We start from the raw sequence: 25,471 nt of genomic DNA, 5'->3' as shown, positions 1-25,471 counted from the left end.
TCTTTCAAAGCATCTTTACACGTCGCCCTGAGCAGCAGCATCTAATCCTGTGCAGCCTGGTGTAATCTGTGCTATTTCAAGATATTTTAAACGCCGTAGAGTGGGCCTAGAAGTGGGTATGAAGCAAGGGGTTGCTGAGCAGACACCATCTGTCAAAAACACCCAAGGCAAAGGAATAAACCAGAGGCCTCACTGAATGGCCAAGCCTAGTGGGTTCTACTGGGTACCATCTCCGCTGTGCTTGTTTTTTGGCTGGCGAAGAAGGGGAGGATAGAGCACCTTGTGGTTGCCTAGCAACTGCCTATCAACACAGAAGCACTGCATCCAGTGGTTGCTAAGCAACAGCCTGCTGCCACCTCACAGCAAACTGGAAAGTGGTGGGATCAGGTGCCCAGCCCTGTAAGGTGGAGGTGGGCAGTGGGGATGGAGACCCCACATCTTCTTAGGCTCCCACCTTCTCTGGAGGCTGTCCCATGACATTCAGTGTCATGGAGTCTGGGAAGGCAACCTGGAGCCATGGGGCATCAGGGTAGCTGCAGTTGTTTTTCTACCCTTCGCAAAATTAATGTGAGATTTCCTTTCACTGCCACTTCCTTAGGCACAGGGCACCGGGGAGGGGAGGGGTGGGGAGGGGACTGAGGTACCTCGCTTTCCTTGCCCTTAAAGCTGCCATATTCCAACTAGGCCTGGATGTCTGTCTTTTCAGGAATTGCGAAAAAAGGGTCACATCAACCAAGTTCATTGTCACTGGCTCTGACCCTTTCTTCATCCCAAGCAAGACTGAAGCAGGAAGTTATACCTGAGGAATGCTTGCCTTCCTCAGATCCCTTAGAACAAGGACCCTCCGCCTTCAGTCCCCAGATGTCGGCAGACTACAACTCCCATCACCCCCTGCCACAATGGCCTGGGGATAATGGGAGTTGTAGTCTACCAGCATCTGGGGCTCCAGTGTTGAGGGTTCCTGTTTGGAACCCCTGTGTAGTGACTGGAAGCCATGGGTAGAAATGGCAACTTGGCTAAACTGACCTGAAGGTCAAGACCTTGCTGTTTTAATATTAATCTTTGATATTTTTAAAATTTGTGTTTCATTTCAGAACTCTGAATTGACCGTGCTGGATGACATTTAGAAAGAGTGAAGTCTGGAAGATTTCAGAGAGCCCTTGAGAAATCTCCTTGTATTGCAGATACCCAGGAATTAGGTGCCTGCTATCATCCTCCCAATCTTGTAAGTACATCCCATTGATTTCAGTGGTACTCCCTTACTTCCATATCAGGAGAGAGAGGGAGAGAGGATTGTCTCAATCAATTCAATTATTTTATTTATTTATTTATTTATTTATTTATTTATTTATTTATTTATTTAAATTTCCAGGTATAGCACTTCCTCCAAAGACTCTAGGCGGTGAACAACAATAATTGCGCTCTCTCTCTCTCTCTCTCTCTCTCTCTCTCTCTCTCTCTCTCTCTCTCTCTCTCTCTCTCTCTATATATATATATATATAATAATAATAATCAAAGGGCAAAAGAATGGCGAAAAAGGGTAGGCCGAGAAGGGCCTTGAAAGCCACTAAGGAGGGGGCTGAACAAATCTGGGGGAAAAGAGTCTTCCAAAGAAGAGGGGGCAGCCACAGAGAAGGCCCTCCTATGGTCCCAGGCACTACACCAGGGCCCGGATCACTAAGGAGGGCCAAATAAGAGGACCCTCACAGGATGGGATACAACTGGCCGAGAGAGGCGATCCCGGAGATATACTGGTGCTAAGCCCATAAGGGTTTATGATGTACAATTATGACGTACAAGAGAATCTAGGAAGAATTTTTTTAAAAAATGGCATATAAGAAGCAATGACAATAAAACATGTAAGCAAACAGAAGTATAACAATCATCTCAATCCAGCAAATGTAATTAAGATCTGTTAAAGGGTATCAGTCATGATAGTTAAATGAAACTTCCATGTACAGAAGTAGTATATCTCTCTGAATGCCAGATGCCAGAGAACAAAGCATGGGCATTATGGCCTGCCTGTGAGCTCAGAATGGCATCTGGCTGGGCGCTCTTGGAAACAGAATGTTGGAGGAAAAGGGTTGCAGGCAGATCCAGTGAAGCAGATCGGTCCGTATGGAGGTGCTGAGCAACAGCACAAATCCTCCTGGCAAGCCCTCCAATATGGTCCTCATGCATCCTGTGTCACATGTCAGTCTGGGGGTGATGGGAGGTGTTGTTCAACAATATCTGGGGGGCCCAGTTTAAGAACCCCATGAGCAGGAAACTTCAAATTAATGGCAACATTTCACTGTAAGTGAAACTCAGAGGGCCTGGTTCACACAGTCATTGGAATCTAGGTTTAATGTGAGTAACCAATATTAACATGGTTGTATGAAGGAATCTCAGGTTCCTGATATTCCTCAGAAAGCAGGAATCTCAGGTTCATCTCAGGCCATAACCCACCTTGGCAAAGGTTCACACAATTATGCTGATGTCGGTAACCCACATTAAACCTAGATTCAAACAATTATCTGGACCAGGCCAGAGGCAGCTTAGGGATGGGTATACCCTCCCTCCTCACTCTCTGCTGAGGAACATTCAGAAATGCATTTTGCCTCTCTGAAAATGCCAGATGCTTAGCGGAAGCTTCCATTTTTGCCCAAAGTGAACTTTAGATGAAATGCAGGTGGAGCCTTACATGAGCAGAACCTAGTGGCAGAAGAATCCTCGCACACCTCTGGTTTTGATAGTGATAACTTTGTTCCTCAAATCCTCTGGTTTTGAGAGTGATAACTTTGTTCGAAAAGCAAGGCTAATCAATGAGAAGCTTCTTCTCTTGCGGTTGTTCTGTCCAGATACTGAATGGGCCTGTTGGATCACACTGCCCTCTAGTGGTAGCCATAACATGTGGCTCTTGCTTATCAATGAACGGTACTGCTCCTTTAGGTAGCTTGAAGGCGTTTTCATTCACATACACGTTGAATTGGAGCTCAAAATCATCCACTCACTTCCAGAATCTGTTTCCAGTGCCCAATTACATCCTTGGAATAGGTGAAGTGAACATCAGAACATAGGAAGCTGCCATATACTGAATCAGACCACAGCTCCATCTAGCTCAGTATTGTCTACACAGACTGGCAGCGGCTTCTCCAAGGTTGCAGGCAGGAGTCTCTCTCAGCCCTCTCTTGGAGGAGCCAGGGAGGGAATGTGGAACTTAGATGCTCTTCCCAGAGTGGCTCCTTCCCCTGGAGGGAATATCTTCCAGTGTTCACACTTCTAGTCTCCCATTCATATGCAAACCAGGGCAGACCCTGCTTAGCTAAGGGGACAAGTCTTGCTTGCTGCCACAAGACCAGCTCTCTTCTCTATACTCCTCTCCATCCAAAGGATGCAGAGTGCTTCTTATAATGCACTGGATGCATATATTCCTGTATGGCTGAGCAACCAGTTCAATATGTCTGTAGTTGGAGTGCAGAAGTATCTTCTCCTCCAGGATGATCTGAAGGCATATGCAGGCTCCATGCTGAAGCTAAGCATGCCAGGGCCTGGTCAGCATTGGGCAGAGCCGGGACAAGGCATTTGTGTACTCCTGGGTCAGGGTTTCTGAAACTTGGGTCCCCAGAAATTGCTGGACTACAATTCCCATCATCCCCAGACCCCAACATCTGGGCACCCATGTTTCAGAAAAATGGCTCCCTGTCCCCAAAGGGCTCACAATCTAAAAAAGAAACATAAAACAGACACCAGCAACAGCCACTCGAGGGATGCTGTGTTGGGGATGGATAGGGCCTGTTGCTCTCCCCCTGCTAAGAGAATCCCCACTTTAAAAAGGTGCCTCTGCTCAATTAGCAGGGGACAAAGTTTGTCATTTATGCCTCCCAATGAAAGTATGAAGAACAATGGGATATCTTACAGTGTGCACACATCAAGTCTCCCATTCATATGCAACCAGGGCAGACCCTGCTTAGCTAAGAGGACAAGTCATGCTTGCTACCACAAGACCAGCTCTCCTCTCTATACTCGTCTTCATCCAAAAGAGTTACCTCTAGAGGAGTTACCTCTCAAAACCAGTCCCCTGCTGGATGAGAGACAATCCTCTACCATAAAAGCCTTGGGCGTGCGGCCGTGCCGCCCGTGTCTTTTTCGCCCGTTCTGGGCATGCGCAAAGCGCATGCCCAGATCGGGCGAAAAAGATACGGCCGCCCAGAGACGGGCGGCCATGTTGGACCAGGCGGTGGCCGCGGCGGAGCGACTGGCTCCGATGGCGGCCGCCGCCGTTACGGCGAGAGGGCCGGGAGGAGCAGAAGCGGCGGGCCAAGGAGAAGCGGCCGCCGCCAACGGCAGGAGGAGAGTGTGGCCGAGGCGGCGGCAGAGCCGCGGCCTCGGCCAAAGGTAGTTGTGGCCGCGGCGGGGCGACTGGCCCCGTTGGCGGCGGCTGCGACGCCACCGAGAGTGCGGGTGAGGCGGTGGCGGGGCGACTAGCCCCGATGGCGGCCGCGGCCTCAGCAAGAGGTGGCAGTAGCTGCCGTGGCCGAACAGGAAAGGACTGGGCCCGCTTGCGGCCACACTTGGGGGGCGGGGCCGTAAATAAATCTCTTTTCCCCTTAAGGCTAGCGCCCGTTATTACAACGGGCTAAAAATTACTAGTCAATGCATATTACCTTGAGTTCTATTCTACAAGAGAGGTGGAATCTAAGTGCAATGAGCAGATGCAAGTTCCCTATACCAGCTGGGGCAGGCCCCTTTGCTCAGTTCTCGAACCTGCAACATTCTGGATGCCAAGATGTGATCTGCCACGGAGGCATGGCTCCTACGCTAGCTGTCACTGGGGAATCTAGCCCAGTGTTATCTAAGACAGGGATTCTCAGCGTTGGGTCCCCAGATGTTATTGGTCTTCAACTCCCATAATCCCCAACCAAAGGCCACTGGAGCTGGGGATTATGGGAGTTGAGGTCCAATAACATCTGGGGACCCAACGTTGAGAACCCCTGATCTAGGGTCTAGGGTCTTTCTTAGTCCAGGAAGCGGAGACCCTTTTTTGAACCAGCAACGGAACTTACAGCTTCCTGATGCAAGACATTTCCCCTATTACTGAGCTACAGATCCTCTCTTACCAATATATCCACCCGTCTCCCCAGTATTTACACTGATGGGCACAGGGTTCACCTCGCCATCCCATGCTTTGGGGGGGCAAGTGTGTGATTTCCCCAAAGAACGAAGATCAGGACAAAGGTGCCTGAGCTGAAAGATCTTTCGCTGCCATACCGGGAGACCCGAAGGAGAAAGCTTCTTTCAAGGCATGCTTTTCAATTATTCCCCTTTCTTCCGTCGACAGCGCCTGCCTCCCCTCTCAAAACGCGGTGTAATTTGCTAATAATAATAATTATGGTGATCGTTGGTTTAAAGTGCAAAGAAGTAATCAGAGCCTCCCATCCTGACTGTGCACCGAAGAAAAGGAATGCAAAATACTCAGAAAGCATTGTGTGGTCTGGTCTGCCTTCTGGGCTGGTTTGTCTCAAGAGGCAGACCCGTCCCTGATGCAGCAGCAGCCACAGGGCAGAGTTAACAATGGTCTGAAAGCGTCTGGTGCAGCAACCTTGCTGAACCTCAGTGGGTCTAGGTGTGGGTCCTGCCTGGATTAAGCGAATGTCACCCAACCCCTCCGGCCATCATCACATTTTGGGGCAGCAAATTCCCTGTATGCCACTTTGAGTTCCACGATGGAAGATGTTTCTGGGAGTTGAGCCATGGGCAGGAGTCACCAGGGGCGCATGTCCAAAGCTTGGACTAGGAGAGCCAGAGACACAGCAGGGATCAAGCCAGGCAGACAACCAGGAGCCTGAAGGTCCAGACAGGAGCCAAGAGTCAGGAATGAGCCAAGGGTCAAGCTGGGTAAACAATCAGGAGCCAGAGTGTCTAGACAGGAACCGAGAATCAGGAGCAAGTCAAGGGCCAAGCTAGGTAAACAATCAGGAGCTAGAGGGTCCAGACAGGAGCCGAGTCAGGATCAAGCCAAGGGTCAAGCCGGAGAGAAAATCAGGAGCCAGAGGGTCCATACAGGAGCCAAGAGTGAAGAACGAGCCAAAGGTCAAGCCGGGTAAACAATCAGGAGCCAGAGGGTCCATACAGGAGCCAAGAGTAGGGAACGAGCCAAGGGTCAAGCTGGGTAGACAATCAGGAGAGGGTCCAGACAAGCACCAAGAGTCAGGAACGCGCCAAGGGTCATCCTGGGTAGTCAATCAGGAGCCTGAAGGTCCAGACAGGAGCCAAGAGTCAGGAATGAGCCAAGGGTCAAGCTGGGTAGACAATCAGGAGAGGGTCCAGACAAGCGCCAAGAGTCAGGAACGTGCCAAGGGTCATGCTGGGTAGTCAATCAGGAGCCTGAAGGTCCAGACAGGAGCCAAGAGTCAGGAATGAGCCAAGAGTCAAGCCGGGTAGACAATCAGGAGCCAGAGGGTCCATACAGGAGCCAAGGGTCAAGCCAAGTCAAGCCAAGCAATTTGTCAGGAGCCAGAGGACCAAATAGGTAAGCAGGAGTCCAAGCTAAGCCAAGGGTCAAACCAAGCAGAAAGGAGAGGCACCAAGACAGCCACACCAGAGCAAGGGATCCTGGATTCTGAGGCGAGTCCTGCCACCACCAGGAAGCCTCTCATACTCCCTGCTAGAGGAAAAGGCCAGTGAGTGATCCCAAGAGGTGGGGCCTGTCCAGGCTTCCAGGAGTGTGCTGTAATGCTGCCCTTTGTGTCCGTGAGGCAGCAACAGGTGGGCCCCCCAAGACCATCAGCAAATGGTGCTGGGTCCCTTAGCTGGCTCTGCTCTGGTTTAGGGACATCAAGGGAGCCCTGCTGGATGAGACTAAGGTCCTCTCACCCCATAGCCTGCTTCCAGCTCAGCCCAGTCTGATGATGATGATGATGATCTACATTTCATATCCCACTCTTCCTCCAAGGAGCCCAGAGCAGTGTACTACATACTTGAGTTTCTCCTCACAACAACCCTGTGAAGTAGGGTAGGCTGAGAGAGAAGTGACTGGCCCAGAGTCACCCAGCAAGTCTCATGGCTGAATGGGGATTTGAACTCGGGTCTCCCCGGTCCTAGTCCAGCACTCTAACCACTACACCACACTGATGGCCCCAGGAAGCTCAAAACCAAGGCATGAAGGCAATTGGCCTCCTGCATGATTTATACCCATCATCTCATATTCAAAAGGAAGGCTGTACATGAAGGCAGTGTGCAACTGTCATCGCTGGTATAAGAAGCGGCCGTAGACCCAGACTTCTCTTGGCCCATCTCAGTGCAAGTTTGAAGTAGGAGTCTTTCCCAGCCCTACCAGGATATACTGCCAGGAATTGAACCTGGGGCTTCCCATACACAAAGCAGATGCTCTACTACTGAGCTGGTGTCCTTTACCTAAATAGATAGGCCTTACGATGTTTTGGGGAACATACAAAGCTCGCTGCCTCCTATTGGTCCATGTAGCTCAGTACTGTCTACGCTGACTCACAACTGGCTTGTTCTGACAATCATTCACTGGGTAGGATAAGCAACTCACCCAGTTTTGGGAGCTGTGCGTGCTCCCGATGGTTGGTCATCTGCGAAGAAACAACAGGGGGTGGGTGGGAGAGAAGGGATTGTCTGGGAGACTCCTGCTGGGTAGGACAGCATCATATGACTTACGTCTTGTACCCAGGAGCTGAACAAAAAGCATCATATGACTTACGTCTTGTACCCAGGAGCCTGAACCCTCAGATTAATTAGCAGAGCACTAAAGAAGCTACCCACTCCAGTTACAGAGTAGTTTGCAGAGTTTAGTTGTTGCAGCTATTTAGAGAAGGCACATGGAGATTCTTGTAACACTCAATACAAAGTATTTATCGATGAAATACACTTTGGATAGGAAAGACCTAACCCTAATCTAAAGAACTACAGTACATAATGAACAGGTAGGGAGAGAGGGAAATGTTTCCATCTGCTTTCTAAGAGGAAAGGGAGGGAATCTGACTCTCACAGGAAATGCCTGAAGAGTCCAGTCAGGGGTCATAGAGTAAAGACAGGTAGAACAGCTAGGGAGACCCTTACTCACGATCTCTACTCCCAAAGGCCCTAGTGGTCATCAGGATAGTCACTGCAAAAGGTTGATGCACTGGAACTCCATCTCCAACAGTCCTGCCCAGCTCCTCTCTCGCACACTACCATACGCCCCGCTGTTTGCTTACACATGAGCAAAAATGAGGAGTGTGCACAACTCTCAAAACTGGGGAGGATGCTCGTCCTACCCATTCAGAGCAAGCTGAGTGGCTCTCCAGGGTTTCAGACAGGAGCCCTCTTTGCTTCCTCCTCTCTGTATCCCTGGCTATGAGAAATACAGCCTCGCTTCACCCCTGTCCTCCTTTGCATCTGGTTGCCCTCCTAACAATGGGTATTTCCCATCATGCTCTGGGGCACCTGCCTGGAACATAGGAAGCTGCCATATACTGAGTCAGACCATTGCTCTATCTAGCTCAGTATTGTCTTCACAGACTGGCAGCGGCTTCTCCAAGGCTGCAGGCAGGAATCTCTCTCAGCCCTATCTTGGCGGTGCTGCCAGGGAGTGAACTGGGAACCTAGATGCTCTTTCCAGAGTGTGGTGCCATCCCTTAAGGGGAATATCCGACAGTGCTCACACTTCTAGTCTCCCATTCATATGCAACCAGGGTGAACCCTGCTTAGCTAAGGGGACTGGTCATGCTTGCTACCACAAGACCAGCTCTCCTCTCCCAACATTGCCAGTGAACAAAACGGCGTGCTTTGTGGACTGTTTGCCTGGTTCAGCAGGGCCACATTATCTTGTGTGTGTGGTTTGTCCTTATCTATATATCTGGATCCAGCTTTAGCGGAGCCTGACGAAAAGAGCCACCCCTTCAAGCGCTAGCTGCCGAATTAGGTTGAGTTGATCCTGGACACTCTGCGTAGGACACATCTTCTTTGGCCTGTGGGGAAGCAGCAAAAGAATGTGCTTTCGTTCCCTGGAACAAACACCACCTGAGACTTGCTTCTTAAGACGCCTGCTTCTCCCCAGTTTGCCGCTCAGATACCGGGCCCTACCCAGCTCGCGGCTCCCACACAATCACTCTCCCCTCCTCCTTCAGGCACACAGCCGCCAATCAAGAGCATGCCCAGCTCCTCTCCTACCCTGCGGGTGGCTGTGTGAACAAGCCTACCCTCTCTAAAACACCGGTGGGCATTAGTAGCTCCGGAGATACTGGTAGCTCTCAGGCTTATCTGAAGTAGCACTCCAGAAGGCTGCGCACACAACTAAAAAAGTAAAGTGTGCTGTTGAGTCGGTGTCGACTCCTGGCGCCGACTGAGCCCTGTGGTTGCCTTTGGTAGACTACAGGAGGGGTTGACCATTGCCTCCTCCCACACAGTGTGAGATGATGCCTTTTAGCATCTTCCTAGATCACTGCTGCCCGATAGAGGTACCAGTGGGGATTCGAACCGGCAACCTCTGGCTTGCTAATCAAGCCATTTTTCCCCACTGCGCCATTAGGTGGCTGATCCTGGATTCCCTCTTTCAGGGGTCTCATTCTAGGAGAGATATTGCCCTATCTTATTTATTTATTTATTTATTTAATTGTTGCATTTATATACCGCCTTTCGTTAAAAGACAACTCCAAGGCAGTTTACAAAAGTTAAAACATACAATAAAAAGGCAATAAAAACATCAAGCTAAAAAATATAAAAAACATATTAAAAACAGGCATAAAAACAATACAACAAGTAAAAACACACAGAAGCAGCAGTAAAAATGATTATGTAAAAGCCTGGGTAAAAAGCCAAGTTTTAACAAGCTTTCTAAAAGCTGTGATGGAGCCCGAGGATCTATCTATCTATCTATCTATCTATCAATCGATCGATCGATCGATCGATCTAAAAATTGAATGTCTGCTTGTCTGTCTGTTCCCTATACATCCCCACATCCAAACTTTGCAGAGCGACTTCCTAGGACCCTACGAACAAAATAGGGTAACCGGGAACCCCGACAACCACCTTTGCACAGACAGACAGACAGACAGACAGATGTACAGCAGGTCTATCCACAAATCTTATGGATACAATAACCAAGAGTCATATTTATGGTGAAATTCGCACCCTAAGCCCCAGCAACGCTGGGTACTTAAAGTTAGTAACTTATGAATGTTACTTTTCAGATTTTGTGCCTTGAGAAAAAGCTTCCGGCAATCAAGCTGTGGGCCACAGAAAGCCCTCAGGCCACAGAGGATTCTGGGCCACACAACTGAGAATGTTTCCTGAAAATGCCCCCTATAAAGAAGGTGACATCCCCCACCCGCCGCACCACCGTACACGGACAAGATGAAGCTCAGCACACATTTCCCCCCCTTTTTCTCCTGGGATCAGGCCCAGTTCCTCCTCACCAACTTTTAATGCAGGAACCTTGTACAACATGGCACTGGAGATGGAAAGAAACTGTTCCTGTCTTTCAGCCTTCACGGAGAGACGTCAAATAGGGGACATTTGGCTTTCGGTGGGCCTGCAGGCTGTCATGCCGAGGCTCTGACCTGGGGCTTATTTGATTTACATCATTATCCCACTTCTTGGAGCTCCAAGTGGCATATATGGGTCTCTCCCACCAACCCCAGCGCCTGGGGATATGACGTCCTTGGGGAAAAATGATTCTTTCCCAGGCCCCCGCTGCCCGTCACATGAAAAAACATGCATTTCCCCCATCACATCTCTACTCACCCCATTTATCAATCAATCAATCAATCAATCAATCAATCAATCAATCAATCAATCAAAGTTTACCCTCACAAGAGGGAGATTAAGCTGGAAGACAGTGGCAGGCCAAGGTTGCCCAGTATGTAAACTTCCCGGCTGAGTGCAGATCTGATACTCTCTTTTAAGGATAGCAGCCTTTTAGTATTTTATCAGAGCTTTATAGCATTAGTGTAGATATTTTAAACAACAAAGAGGAGAGGAGAGCTGGTTTTGTGGAAGCTTGTCCCCATAGCTAAGCAGGATCCACCCTGGTTGCATATGAATGGGAGACCAAAAGTATGCGCACTTTAAGATTTTCCCCTTAGAGGATGGGGCCGCTCTTGGAAGAGCAGAAGGTTCCAAGTTCCCTCTCTGGCAGCATCTCCAAGATAGGGTTGAGAGAGACTCCTGCCTTCAACCTTGGAGAAGCCGCTGCCAGTCTGGGTAGGCAATACTGAGCTAGATGGCACAATGATTTGACTCGGTTTAAAGCAGCTACCTATGCTCCTATTCATGAAAAGCAGATGCTGTGCCACTGAGATACAGCCCCATCCCTGTCTCCTCCATGAATGCCCAGGGGGCTTTGCTCGGCTTCCGGAAAGAGGATTCAGGACTCCGGTTGGATCCACAAAGGCAACTCTGATGTGCTCGTTGATATCCTCTTCCTCCCCTCCAGAATTCCCCCAACCTCAACTGCTTTCTAACGCATCACATGGCAAAGGAACAGCCTTGGTTACTAAGGAGGAGCTGGTGGTTACTAAGAGGGGGACCGACCAGAGAGACCTAACTAGATCACCCTCTGCTTCCATCCCAGTCTTCCGCTATCGGGTCGACATAAATTAGAATGAAAATTTAATCTGGGGCTCTGAAAAATGCATGTGCCATCAAATGAGGCAACAGCAACCCACACTGGCTTTAGGATATTTACTTCGTAGTAGGACCGAGTGGGTGGATGGAGTTCGAGGGGTGGGGGGTGGGGGAGAGGCACTGACCCCTTGTAAGAGAGGGGGCTCAATCTCCTTCCCTTGTGCTTCTTGCCAGCTTTGCCAAGATTTCCCCACGCAACGTTTGCTTGATTCAGAACGATCTTGAAGAGCGGCTCAGATGGCAACAGCGGAGGGGGCGCACCACGCTGGCACTCCAGTTATCTGCTGCCTGAGACCAGCGCCTCCTCTCGCCTCATGGAAGAGTCGCTCCTGTTTTAAGTGCTGGCAAGGTCACACCAGCGCTTAGGATTGGTTCTCAGAAGCACCTCTCAGCTCTGGCCAGCTCACGGGTTCTGCATGAAGCGTTCCCGGTGTGGGGTTCGCTGAGCTGAATGCAGCCAGCTTTCCCGTCATTGTGGGCAGCTCAGGTCCAGACCCCTGCCCTGTATTGCTGCTGTCCAAGGCAAAAAAGCTCCAACCCTGTTTAGGGTCGTGAGAACAGAACAGTCGTTGAACGTTGTGTGTGTGTCTGTCCAAAATAGGGGAATATGCCCTTCATTTCAACCCGTTATAATCCGCCAAAGTAGTCCTCCCACCCCCACCCCCACCCCACACAGTGGCCCTGGAAGGTGAAGGGCTGGTCTTGAATCTAGCAGAAGCTAAAGGGATTAAGGCTGCATAAAACGCCTTGCACTCTCCACCTCAAGACTGGGAGGGCTGCAACCATAACTCAGAGAATCCGCTCGGCGTGCACAAGGTCCCAGATTCGATCCCTGGCATCTCCAGGCAGGGCTGAGAAACATTCCTGCCTGGAGCCGTGGAGAGTTACTGCCAGTCAGAGTAGACAGCGCTGAGCTAGGTGGACCAATGCCCTGACTCTGTAGGCAGCAGCTTCCAATGCTAAAGAAGCTGCAGACTGCTGTGGCTTTCCCACCATGCCTACTTTCTCTTCTGCAGGCCCTTTGTTTGGATTTTATTTTATTTTTATTTAACATATTTGTATACCACCCCAAAAATGCAAGCTTCTGGGTGGTTTACAACAAAACAATGCAAACAACAAAGAAAAAGGTTAAACATTATAATAATTTAAAATTTTAAACAACATTAAATCTATTAAAAACCATCAAACTATTAAAACAGTATCAAATTTAAAAGCCTGGATGAACAAATGTGTCTTGACTTTTAAAAAGTTGTCAGAGATGGGGGGGCTCTTATTTCAGCGGGGAGCACGTTCCAAAGCCTCGGGGCAGCAACGGAGAAGGCCCGTCCCCGAGTAGCCACCAGACGAGCCGGTGCATACCTCTCCTGATTATCTCAATGGGCGGTGTGGTTCATAGCAAAGAAGGCGTTCTCCTAAATACCCAGGGCCCAAGCTGTTTAGGGCTTTATAGGTTATAACCAAAACCTTGTACTCTGCCTGGAAACTTATCGACAGCCAGTGTAAATCTTTTAAGATGGGAGTGATATGGTCTCTCCGATATGACCCAGAGACAAACCTTGCTGCCACATTCTGGACCAAGTGCAGTTTCCAGACTAAACCCCTGCTAACTGGGCAAAGAGGCACCTTTTAACGTAGTGATTCTCTTTATTTAGCAGGGGGAGAGTAACTGGCCCTCTCCACCCCCAGCACAGTACTTCCAGTGACTATTGCTTGCTGGTGTCTATCTTATGTTTCTTTTTAGATTGTGAGCTTTGGGGAACAGGGATCCACCTTATTTATTTATTATTTCTCTGTGTAAACTGCCCTGAGCCATTTTTGGAAGGGTGGTATAGAAATTGAATGAATGAATGAATGAATGAATAAAATGTACAAAGGCAGCCCCACAAAGAGCACATTGCAGCAGTCAAGTCTGGACGTGACCAGACTTTGACATCCAGTCCAAAGAAGAGTAGTTCTGGAGAACCCAAAAGCTTGCTATTTTGTAATATATTTTAATTGCTCTTAAGAAAGGTAATACCCTGCTTGAGGTTTTGGATTATTTCCCCGCTAATGGACCAACATGAGCCACCTAATGGCACAGCGGGGAAGTAACCTACCTAGAGTGCAGGAGGCTGCCGGTTTGAGTTCCCGCTGGTGAAACACCTCTATCGGGCAGCAGCACTATAGGAAGATGCTGAAAGGCATCATCTCATACTGTGTGGGAGATGGCCTCCTGTTTAAAATTTGCCCTAATTAAAATTGTGCCACCTAAAGGGGAAATGACTTGATTAGTAAGCCAGAGGTTGCCGGTTCGAATCCCCACTGGTATGCTTCCCAGACTATGGGAAACACCTCTATCCGGCAGCAGAGATATAGGAAGATGCTGAAAGGCATCATCTCATACTGTGCAGGAGATGGCAATGGTCAACCCCTCCTGTATGCTATGAAGAAAACCACAGGGCTCCGTGGTCGCCAGGAGTCGACACCAACTTGACGGCACCACCTTTCCTTTCCAATGGACCGAGACGGCCACTGACAATTTTCTGGAGTAAATGATTCCACGGCAGCTGCAGGAGAGACAATTAAAAAGATGCGAACTTTGACTTTCAAACTTCCTCTTCGGTTTTATTTCTCACGTCTTTCTCCATTGATTCCCCCGCTCCAATTAATTGGCGTCCCCAAAGCAGAGCTTCCTCCCCGTCTTCTTCCTCGACGGGTGGCATGGAGCAGAACTCCCCCTGGAAACAGAGGGTGGGGGGCCCAACTGCCCCATTTGCAAGAGCAGCGGCTGGAAAAGGAACTGTCAAGGCTGTCAGGGTGACTACGCCTCTTGGGACCTCCCTCTCCCCCTCCAACCCACTTCCTTGTGAGGCGCCTCTGTGCCCCTAATTGGCTAATTAGCGCTTGCTTTGTTCCAAACTGGTGCTTCTGCTGGGAGGCTGGGTAGTCTGGGAAAAAGAGACAGGCTGTCAAGGGCTTCCGCCTACACAGTTGCTCCTTGGCTTGGCCTGCCATGAGCAAAACTGCAGCTCTTGCCAAAGCACAGATCCGTGCTATGGAAGATTGAGACCTTTGCAGAGGAAGCTGCAGTTTACGGAGTCAGACCATCGCTCCATCTAGCTCAGTATTGTCGACACTGACTGGCAGCAGCCCTCCAAGCTTACAGGCAGGAGCCTCTCCCAGCCCTACCTGGAGATGCCAGAGAGTGGACCCGGGACCTTCTGCATGCAAGCAGGCAGGTGCTCTTTCCAGAGCAGCCCCATCCCCTAAGGGGAATATCTTGCAGTGTTTACATGTCGTCTCCCATCCAAATGTAAACCAAAGAGGGTCCTGCTTAGCAGAAGAGACTATTCATGCAACACAACAAGCTCTCCTGCCTTGTCTTCCGAAGGAACAGTTAGTGCAGTTGTAGGATGGCTGGTAACATTTCAGGCTCCAAGTGGAAGATCGCGGTTTTTGAACACTTCCCTAAGTAAACACAAACACAAAAGAGACACCTCCCTGCAAGTAGAAAACGAGCACAGATATGTGCAGGAGAGGCTGCAACCTCTCTCTGATATGGGGAGACCCGAGTTCGAATCCCCACTTAGCCATGAAACTCACAGGGTTTCTCTCAGGCACGCACCCCACTCTCAGCTCCTTAGAGGAAAAGGAGGATACAAATATAGGAATGAAAAGAAATACGTGGTGGTGGGTGGGGGGAGCATCCAAAGGCGGCATTCTCCACAGGCAGTCTGAAGTGGTACAGCCCTCCCTGCCACCTCAGGATTTGCCACAGGCTGCTAGCCAGGCTTCCGAGAGCGAAAGTGGTGACTGAGGCGTTGATGAAGTCACTGAAGGTGACTTCGTGAGGTCACTGAAGATGATGAAGTCACTAGAGGGCGGGGTTCCTTTTTGCCCTAGTCACACCATGCTCAGTTGTACGAATGCTTCTGCCCGGTGCATCAGTGGCGAGTAATTGCAGCCTGCCACTTCCTGACGAACTTCTGGAGTGCAGATCAAAAGGCTCAGATCACAGGGCCCCTGCGGCCACACGGCCGGTGGCGCCACTTCAGGTGCAGAACTGATCGACACAAATAGCTGATCACTGATCAAACTCCCTTCACGTTGCAGGGAGGGGAATCGCTGGCGGAGGGCTCCTCCACATTAATAATTAATTAACTGGATATCAATCAATCAATAATATGCCTCCATCTAGCTCCGCACAGCCTCTGACTGACAGTAGGCTGGTTCACACAATCGTTTGCATCTCGGCTAAATGTGGGTTACCAACATCAGTGCGAATGTGTGGACCCATGCCAAGGTGAGAATCTCAGGTTATCAACCACTTTGGCATGGGTTCACACAATCATGGTGACGCTGGCGACCTACATTATTCCTAGTTTCAGACAAATGTGTGAACCAGCCTAGAGGCACTCCAAGGTTTCAGGCAGGCAGGAGTCTCTCCCAGCCCTACCTGGAGATGCGGCTAGAGTCTGAACCTGGGCCTGTCTGCTAGCAAGCAGGTCCTCTATTGCTGAGCTATGACCTCATCACCAACATAGGATGCTGCCATACAGAGTCAGACCATCGGCCCATCTAGTTTACTATTGTTTACACTGACTGGCAGTGGCTCCCCAAGGCTTCAGGCAGGAGCTCAACCTGGGAATGCTGGCAGGGGTTGAACCCAGGATGTACACAAACCAGTTCGCAGGCCCTTTTGCAGACCTCCAAACCGGTTTGAAAGTCTGGCGGTTTGAAGGGTGGGGGGATAGTGTTGAGGAGGGGGGAAGGTGCTCTTAAACCCCCCCGCCCGCATTTCCCCCACTGGTGCTGTGTTATAAAACGGTCCTGCGGGGCGGCAACGCACCTCCTTGCTGCCCCAGTGAACACTGGACCGGAAGTACCCCCAGAAGCATGTACACGTTACAGGCACACATGTGCACCAGTGATGGGTAAACCTGGGGGAACCAGCCCTATCTCAAGTGGTGCTAAGGCTTCTTTTCTCAAAGTAAATCAATAAATCCAAATTGGCTTTTAGTGGTCGGGGAAGGGGCGAGGCGAGTTTTAATCTATTGCATCCTGAGTTTGGAGGTTCTGACAACTAGCAGAATGTTTATTAGTGGCCCTTGGGGTGGATTTTACCATATTCACCCAAATAGAAGAGTACCCTGAATTTAAGACCACCCCCTTAAAAATAGAGGAGTTAAATACAGGTTATACCTGTATTTACCCAAAAGGAACAGCACTCTGAACAGCACCCTCAATTTCTAACATCAAAGAACTTAGGAAAAACCTAGTCTTGGATTTAGGCAAATGCAATAAAAGCCAAATTAATCAAACCAACAGAGAACATTTTAGGACACGGAGAAACAATCCCTCCTCAACACTCACAGGGCTCTTGGGTGGTTTTTGCGGGGGGGGGGCTGGGGTGGACAAAGCCTTTGGCTTAACCTTAACCCCTTAATCACCACCCCGGCCTCTACTGAAACTTATAAGGAGCAGATCATGCCATGGTAAATGCACCCGTGGCGGGAGGGGAAGGAAATCGGATTGGGGCCGCGGCTGGGGAAATTTGGGGAAATTTAACGCCCCCACGGGTCTTCCACCAGCCCTTGGTATGTGCAACTTCCACAGAAACTTTCCCTTGTATCGACTTTCAGATTGCAAGCTGCTCGGGGCAGAGAATGTGCTTGGGAAGCGCGACAATCCGCATGGAAGACGCTTAGGCAAATCCAGGATTAAAATAGCGTTTTTCGGAGGGCGGGCGGGCGGGCGGGCAGGCTGGGATGCGGGCTGCGCTGCGCACCGATGCGGTGCCCAGCCCAGCCCAGCCCAGCCCCCGAAGCAGAGGCAACCACTACCAGCTCGCCTCCCAGTTTGCAGCGCCTTCCGCCTCCTCTCCTGCCGCCTCTTCCACTTCTCCTCCGGCCCGGCTCCGCCTCCGCCCTGCCCAGGCTCGGCCGGGCCGCCAATGAGTGGCTGCGGGCGGGGAGCGACCTGGGCCAATGGAGCGCTGTCAGGAAGCCGAGAAGCGCACGGCCGGGGAGGCGGCGCTGGAGAGAGACGCAGGCGGAGCGCAGGGCGGCGCGCCGGGGAAAGTCAAAAGGGGGCTTGGCTTGGCGGAGAAGGTGAGCCGTGGGGGCGGGGAGAGCTCCGGATCGGGCGAGGGGGGGGAGGGCTCCGAGCGGGGCCCTGAGACCCTCCCCGCCCGCACTGAGCGTCCTCCGGGGGCCACAGGGCTCTTCGTTGCTTCTGCACGGGGGTTGTGTGTTGGTGGTGCATACCCAGGTTTAAAGCGGGCTGCCGGGGCGCCGCTGGTTGGGGAAGGGTCCTCGGGACCTAGATGGGTCTGAATCGCACCCCTCCCGCATGCACACGTCCGGATACTCCTGTAGGTAAAATGCCTAGGCTCTGTTATTCCGTGACGGTGCGGCTGGGCGTCGCAAAATGGGGTTGCTGGGCCTTGTCGATTGGTTTGAGAGCAGCGTGGGAAAGGGTTCTCAAGCTTGGGTCCCCGGATGACGTGGCACTACAACCCCCATCACCCGCAGCAGCCGGAGGCCATTGTGGCTGTGGATGATGGGACTGGTAGTCCCACCCCATCTGCGGACCCAGCCTTGAGAACCCCAGTGCTTGGTCATTTGGCTGATGGTGGCGGCTGGATTCAGATGACATGGGCAGCACATTGGTGTCCTGAAGGTTATACTGCAAGTTTACGGGCAGGCTTTACTGCGAACTCGATGCTGTCCCCCCAAAACCCCCACTTCAAATAGTGGATATTTTTACCCCGGATATAAATCAGGCTACTCTCTAACGCACAGTGAAAAACCCAAATGGTGTGTGAACTGCGCCCTGATAACTTGCAGGGGCTTGGGGGCAAATCTGGCCTATACGTGAACACAGTGCTTCCATGTGAACGCCTTCCATTCCGGAGGAGATGTAAGTTAAAGGGCTTTCAAAGCCCCTTGTGAAAAACTTCCAGGGAGCAGCAAAATGGCATTTATTGGCCGGGGATAGGCCAGGAATAAGGTAGTAGCAAACCAGCAGAAAGGTCCTTCACACGAGCAGCCCGGCCTGCGCAGGGCACTGCGACCCCAAGCAGGGCCAGTTTTGTGAAGTACCAGGAAGTTTTACACATGGGACTTTTGAAGCCCTTTAACTAACATCTCTGGAATGGAGGGGGTGCCTTCACATATCGGCCAGATTTAGTCCAAAGTCCCTGCAAGTTATCGGGGAGCAGTTCACGCACAATTTAGGTTTTTCACAGTGCGTTAGAGAGTAGCCCTAAATCTGGGTAAAAAAACCCCCACAATTTTCGTCATTTGGGGGACAACTTTGAGTTCACAGTAAAGCCTTTCCGTAAACTTGCGGTCAAGCCTGCTGTCTGTAAAAGACCCTGGTGGGGAACATGCAGTGCATACACTTCCCCACAAAGAAAAGGGGCTGGAGCTCAGTCTTTAACTGGGAGCTGTATTTCCCGGTCGCCACCTCTGGCGCAGAAGCTGTGCTCTTCCGTGTCCGATGGGTGGGATATAATATTTGATGACTCAGCAGCCAAAGGGGTGTGTGTGTGTGTGTGTGCATTTTGCACATGCTCAGAGGCACTGAACCCTGCTTCTTAAGTTACTGGCAGAATGCTGGTGGGTTGTTTCCATTTTCTTATTTGTATTCATTTTGCTGTGTAAACTGCTTTGAGAAAACTTGTTTAGAAGTGGCAGGCAAGCATTTAACAACAACAATACTCAGCAGCAGCAGCAGCTGGTGCGGCTCCTCTGCTCTCTCCCTTTGCCTCCATCCATGCCCGCCAGTTATCCGGTGGGGGTTGAGCCCTTGCAGTTCCAGGCTTTCTGTAGCAAATGAGGCTTTAGCCAGGGATGGGCACACTTGGCCCTCCAGCTGTTGTTGAACTACAACTCCCATCATCCCCAGCCACACTTGATTGGGAGTGACTGGGCAAGAGGCACCTTCTCCAGTGGCAGCACCACTCTCCCTGTTCAGCCCAGCAGTGCATCCCTCCAGCTGCTGTTTTGGGGGGTGGGGAGGTCTTCTCCCTTGGCTTTCTCTTTAGACGGGACTGGGGACCAACCCTTTGCTGTGTCGAACTTTGTTGCTGAAAAATTGCTGACATTCTGATGCATGTCAAAACCCCCCACAAAAAAACCCCTTTCCCCAGCAGGCTTTGTTGACACTGCTCCTTAGGAAATTGTTTTAATGCAGTTCTCGCTTTTAAATTTATTTCTTTTTAATGAAAAAATAGTCGAGAACAAAAATAAAATACAATTAAAACAAAGAATGCATTATGCAATTGTAAAGAAAGAGAATACAACAATTCTTTCAATAACAAAGAAAATGAAGATGAATTGCATTTAATTGTAATTTATTTCCTATTGTGTACTGTTGTATTTTTAGTCGAGTATTGTGCAAGCTTTCCTGGGACTTTAATGGGAGAGGATATAATTTTTTTTTAAAAAAACACAATATGTTTAATAATAAATAATGAAACTACACTTTGCACACAGGATGTGAGGAGGTCACAAATGTGGGACGCAATGTTCTCTGTAAGAGGGATTCCCAGATGCTGTTGACTACCACTCCCATAATCCCTAGCCAAAGACCATTGCAGCGGGGGATAATGGGAGTTGTAGTCAACAACATCTAGGAATCCCTGTTACAGGGAACATTGGTGGGAAGCAATTCCACTGCCTCCCGGCACTCTTCCCTGTCACTGTAATTGGAATATTACTTCCTACCTGGCTTGGAGACACATGCGCACACCCCCCCTCTCACCTAGTGTACATTTCAGCCGGGGATGATGTAATCCAGAAACAGCTGGAGAGCTTTAGTTTGGCCACCCCTGGAATATTGTATTGCACTCCAATGCCTCCAAGTCTGCTTAGCTGCAGCATTTAGAACATAAGAACAGCCCTGCTGGATCAGGCCTAAGGCCCATCAGAATCCTGTTTCCCACAGTGGGCCACCGGATGCCTCTGAGAAGTCCATAGGCAAGAGGTGAGGGCATGCCTTCTCTCCTATTGTTGCTCTCCTGCATTGGTATTTAGAGGCATCTTGCCTCTGAGGCTGGAGGTGGCCTATAGCCACCAGACTAGTAGCCATTAGAACATAAGAACAGCCCTGCTGGATCAGGCCCACGGCCCATCTAGTCCAGCATCCTGTTTTACACAGTGGCTCACCAGATGCCGCTGGAAGCCACAGACAGGAGTTGAGGGCGTGCCCTCTCTCCTGCCATTACTCCCCTGCAACTGGTACTCAGAGGCACCCTGCCCTTGAGGCTGGAGGTGGCCCACAGCCCTCTGACTAGTAGCCATTGATAGACCTCTCCTCCATGAAGTCATCCAAACCCCTCTTAAAGCCATCCAGGTTGTTGGCTGTCACCACATCCTGTGGCAGAGAGTTCCACAAGTAGATCTGTCCTCTGTGAATTTGAGGAGACCTGTCCTCTATGAATCTGTCTCAGCCCCTTTTAAAGCCATCCAAGCTGGTGGCCATCACTGCATCCCATGGCAGAGAATTCCATAGATTAATTATGCACGGTGTTAAAAAGTACTTCCTTTTGTTGGTCTTAAATTTCCCAGCCTTCAGTTTCATGGGACTACCCCCGGTTCTAGTGTTGTGAGAGAGGGAGAAAAATGTCTCCTTCTCTCTCCACACCAGGCATAATTCTTAAGATCTTAGTTAAGATCTTAAATTCTGTATATCGTGTCTCCCTTGAGTCACCTCTTTTCCAAAATAAAAAGCCCCAGATGCTATAGCCTCGCCTCATAAAGAAGGTGCTCCGGATCATCTTGGTTGTCTTCTTCCGCACCTTTTCCAGTTCTGCAATGTCCCTTTTGAGATATGATGACCAGAACTGTACACAGTACTCCAGATGTGACCGTACCATAGATTTGTCTCAGGGCAACCAGTTCTAACTGGGAAAGGTGCTTCTAGAAATGGCTTCGGTCTCATCAAGACACTGGAACTGGGAATTAGCTGATCATTCTCACTCACACAGTGTCATACACTGCCATACACCAGCATGGTGTAGTGGTTAGAGTCCTGGACAAGGTCCGGGGAGACCCAAGTTCAAATCCCCATTCAGCCATGAGACTTGCTGGGTGACTCTGGGCCAGTCACTTCTCTCTCAGCCTAACCTACTTCACAGGTTTGTTGTGAAAAAGAAACTTAAGTATGTAGTACACCACTCTGGGCTCCTTGGAGGAAGAGCGGGATAGAAAATGTAGATTAATAAATAATAATTAATTAATAAATAATAAATAAATACAAGTTAAAATAATCGACATAGCAGTACCAGGAGAGAGCAGAATAGAAGAAAAAGAAATAGAAAAAATAACCAAATACAAAGATCTACCAATTGAAATCGAAAGGCTGTGGCGGAAAAAGACCAAAATAATCCCAGTAGTAATTGGCACCCTAAGTGAAATTCCAAAAGACCTTGAAGAGCACCTCAGCACCATAGGGGCCACAGAAATCACCATCAGCCAATTACAAAAAGCAGCTTTACTGAGAACAGCCTATACTCTACGACGATATCTATAATATTGATAATAAAATCCAGCCATCCCAGGTCCTTGGGAAGGACTCGATGTCTGGATAAAAAAGCCAGTCAACAACACCTGTCTTAACTGTGTAAACAACAACAACAACAATAATTAATAATAATACCTTTGTGTCCACAGAACCCAACCCAGAGGAACCATGTGGCCCATTTTCTGGACGACTGTGCGGGCTTATGCCCCCTATGTCACCTTCCCTGTGGCCTTTGTGGTGGGGGCGGTGGGCTACCACCTGGAGTGGTTCATCCGTGGCCAGCCGCCCCCGCAGCCACCCGAGGAGGAGAAGAGCATCTCGGAGAGGCGGGAGGACCGCAAGCTTCAAGAGATTGCCGGGAAGGACCTCACCCAGGTGGTCAGCCTCAAGGATAAGCTGGAATTCACCCCCAAAGCTGTGCTGAACCGCAATCGGCCCGAGAAGAACTAGCGTAGCTGCCCAGGGTCCTTCCTGGCCACCCAGAGTTCCTTCCTGTCTGGCAGGCTGATGCTGATTGGTTACATTTGGTTTGGAATGTTGGCTTTCTGACTCGTGCCGTTTCGACCCAGCCCGGGCCCAGCCAATGGCTGCCTGCCGTCCTCGCCCTCCTTCTCCTAGTTGGGCTATGATTGGGCGACTGCTAGTGCTGCTGAGACCCAGAGGAGGCTGGTGACTATCTATCTGGCCACTGTCCGAAGAAGGGCTGATCTTCCCTTTGGGCTGCCTGTGCTGTGATTAAGCTGCCGCCAGAGCCTTAGAAAAGGAGTCGGTCATCATATCCAAGCAAGCGCCAGCTCTCTCCCTCTGCAAGTCCATACATTTCCTTGGCATAGGGAGGATTCGGTACCCCAAGAGCCCCCAGAAGCATGGCAGCCCTCCAGTGGAGAGGAGAGCTTGTCCAGAAAGCCTTAGAGGCCCCTCTCTTGACTTGGGACAAGTGACTGGTCCTGCTCCAAGGGGAAACTAGAACTGTCCGAGCAGGAGGTAGCGAAACACCTCCGCCTTGCTGCTATTCCAGAAATTGACCAGCCTTTTCTCTGTCTGTTTGCGAAACTGACCGGTTCTTTCTCCAGGAGTTTCTCTCTATAGACCAGGGGCTGGCTGCTGTCTTACTCAGGGCAGGGATCTGCTGACGAAATAAACCTTTAAAACACTTTGGACATTTGGGGGCTGTGTCATTTCAGGAGGAGGAGGAGGGACGGGATGGGTGATTTTGGAAATGGATGTTTCTGTAGCTCAAATTGGATGGAGCATTCATGATTGGAACATTAAGGAGAACCCTGGAATCTTTCTTTGGGGAATTCAATGAGAAGAAGCCTCCCCGAAAGCCAGCTTGGCCAGGATAATTGATTTCCCCATGCAATGCACTTGTTCTGGCTGGCTTGGGTGCCTTATGGAATATGGACCAGAGGCCTCACTTGCAGGTACTGGGCTCTGGCTTTGTATGCAGGAAATCCCAGGTTCAATCCCTGGCAGCATCTCTGGGTAGGCTGGGAAAGATTCCTGCCTGAATCTCTCTGCCTGCTACCAACCAGAGTAGACAGTGCTGAACGATGTAGATTAAGGGCCAGACTCCGTATAAAGCAGCTCCATATGTTCATTTATATGTATTCTGGGGTTTCTTGGTGGACAAATAGACATAGATAGAGTTCCTTCAAGGTAGACAGCTTGAGAATTGTTGATGTATAGAATCTTATGTTCTACTAGTCTCATTAAGCCCGTTTCAATAACGGGCGCTCTAGTTGGGCTGTGCTCTGCACCGCCGCCGCGGCTCCGGCCGGGCCCGCTGCCCAACTTCCCCTGCTGCCTTCAGCTGGGCCCGCTGCTTTCTCCGGCTTACCCCAGGCCTGCTTCCCCCGGGGTCCAGCTTCCCTTGGGCCCGCTGCCTTCTCCGGCCTCCCCCGCCGCCTCCTCCCGGCCGGGCCCACCACCTCTTGGCTCCTCGGCCTGTCGCCGTCGCTTCAAGGCCAGGCCCTCCAGCGGCCATGGCCACCACCACCAGTATTCTCCGTCCCCAGCCAATCAGGCTCCAAGCCCAGCCGCGCATGCCCAGAACACCCGAAAAAGACATGGACGCAGACACCAAGCATCTTATTATATAGGATTCTCCTATACTGGTCCCAGAGCGTGGTCTAAGCCAGGCCTGCTCAACTTGGGCCCGCCAGCTGTTTTTGGTCTACAATTCCCACAATCCCCAGCCACAGTGGCTAATAGCCAACGGTTATGGGAGTTGTAGGCCAACATCTGCAGGAAGGCAAAAGCTGAGCGGCTCTGGTCTAAGGGCATGTGCTGCTACTGGCCGGCTCAACATTGGCCCTCCAGCTGTGTTTGCACTACAACTCCCAAATTCCCCAGCCACAGCCATTATGGGAGTTGTAGGCCAACATCTGCCAGGAGGGCCGAGGTTGAGCTGCCCTGCACCACAGCTAACTTGCTGAAGCTAAGCAGGTCTTGATGTAGTCAGTGCCTGGATGGGAGGGCCATGTAGTTGGGGCTCCCTGGCCGGGGACCCCACCCTTGTGGGTGGCATCGTAACTCAGTGGCCGAGGATCTGCTCTGCATGCAGAAGGCCTGTAACCTTGGAGAAGCCGCAAGGCAAGTCTTTGGCCTCTGAATACCAGGGGAGGGGGTGGTTTGTCAGCATGGTCCTCCTCCTGGGCCTGCTTTTGATCTCTGTCACAGCCCCTCTCTGGAGGCCTGTGACTCACCTTCCCTCCAGGGCCAGACCCCTTTTATACAAACCTGTGCAAGCCCCATAGCCCCAGCCGCCCCTGATTGGCTCCCTGCCAGTGTTCCCTCTTAACAGGGATTCCCAGAGGCTATGGACTACAACTCCCAGAATCCCCAGCTGCAATGGCTTTTGCTTGGGGCTTCTGGGAGTTGTAGTCCATGATATCTGGGAATCCCTGTTAGAGGGAACACTGGCCCCCACCTCTCTTTATTGCCCCCATCAACCATGAACATGCAGCTAAGGTGCCCCACGTCTCCCTTGCCACTCCCCCCTCGCCCAGGCCCCTCCCCAGGGGGCGCACAGCTGACATAATCAAGCAGTGCCTCCTTTGTTTGGGCCGATCCAGGCCTTGCCTCCTCGGGAACTGCCTGGCCACTCGCTCTTCGGAGGCTGCTGGAGTGATCTTTGGGGCCGGGAGGCCCCACTGCCTCTTCTCTTCTCTTTTTGGGCCATAGCCCACCTACGGGGCTACTTTGGCCCCTGATCAGACTGCCGGGGGGCTCGTGGTAGGGTCAGTGGGTCTGCCCGCCAGGCGCTATGTTCCTCGGTATTGTGGACGTAACGCAAAACCCGAGGTTTCCCCAGCCCGAGCTATGGAGGGAACTTGAAGTTGGCGCTGCA

General features: G+C 50.8%; 1 protein-coding gene across 5 annotated transcripts; it reads left to right on the top strand.

Annotated features, from left to right (window-relative positions):
- Positions 1–346: 346 nt before the first annotated feature.
- On the top strand, positions 347–23,273 carry SMIM12 (small integral membrane protein 12). 5 transcript variants are annotated; one of them, XM_053268913.1, is made up of 3 exons: positions 347–529; positions 1,095–1,225; positions 22,269–23,273. In XM_053268913.1, the coding sequence occupies exon 3, from the start codon at positions 22,288–22,290 to the stop codon at positions 22,567–22,569; it is 282 nt and encodes a 93-aa protein (XP_053124888.1). In that variant the 5' UTR covers positions 347–529; positions 1,095–1,225; positions 22,269–22,287; the 3' UTR covers positions 22,570–23,273. The 5 variants fall into 5 exon arrangements, with proteins under 5 accessions (XP_053124888.1, XP_053124887.1, XP_053124885.1 ...); XM_053268912.1 differs by having other exon boundaries at positions 347–567; XM_053268910.1 differs by lacking the exons at positions 347–529; positions 1,095–1,225 and adding an exon at positions 17,542–17,699.
- Positions 23,274–25,471: the final 2,198 nt, after the last annotated feature.

Source organism: Hemicordylus capensis, chromosome 7 (assembly GCF_027244095.1).
Source record: "Hemicordylus capensis ecotype Gifberg chromosome 7, rHemCap1.1.pri, whole genome shotgun sequence".
NCBI lineage: Eukaryota > Metazoa > Chordata > Lepidosauria > Squamata > Cordylidae > Hemicordylus > Hemicordylus capensis.
Note: the sequence above shows the minus strand (reverse complement) of the source record. Positions and strands in the feature narration are given on the sequence as shown.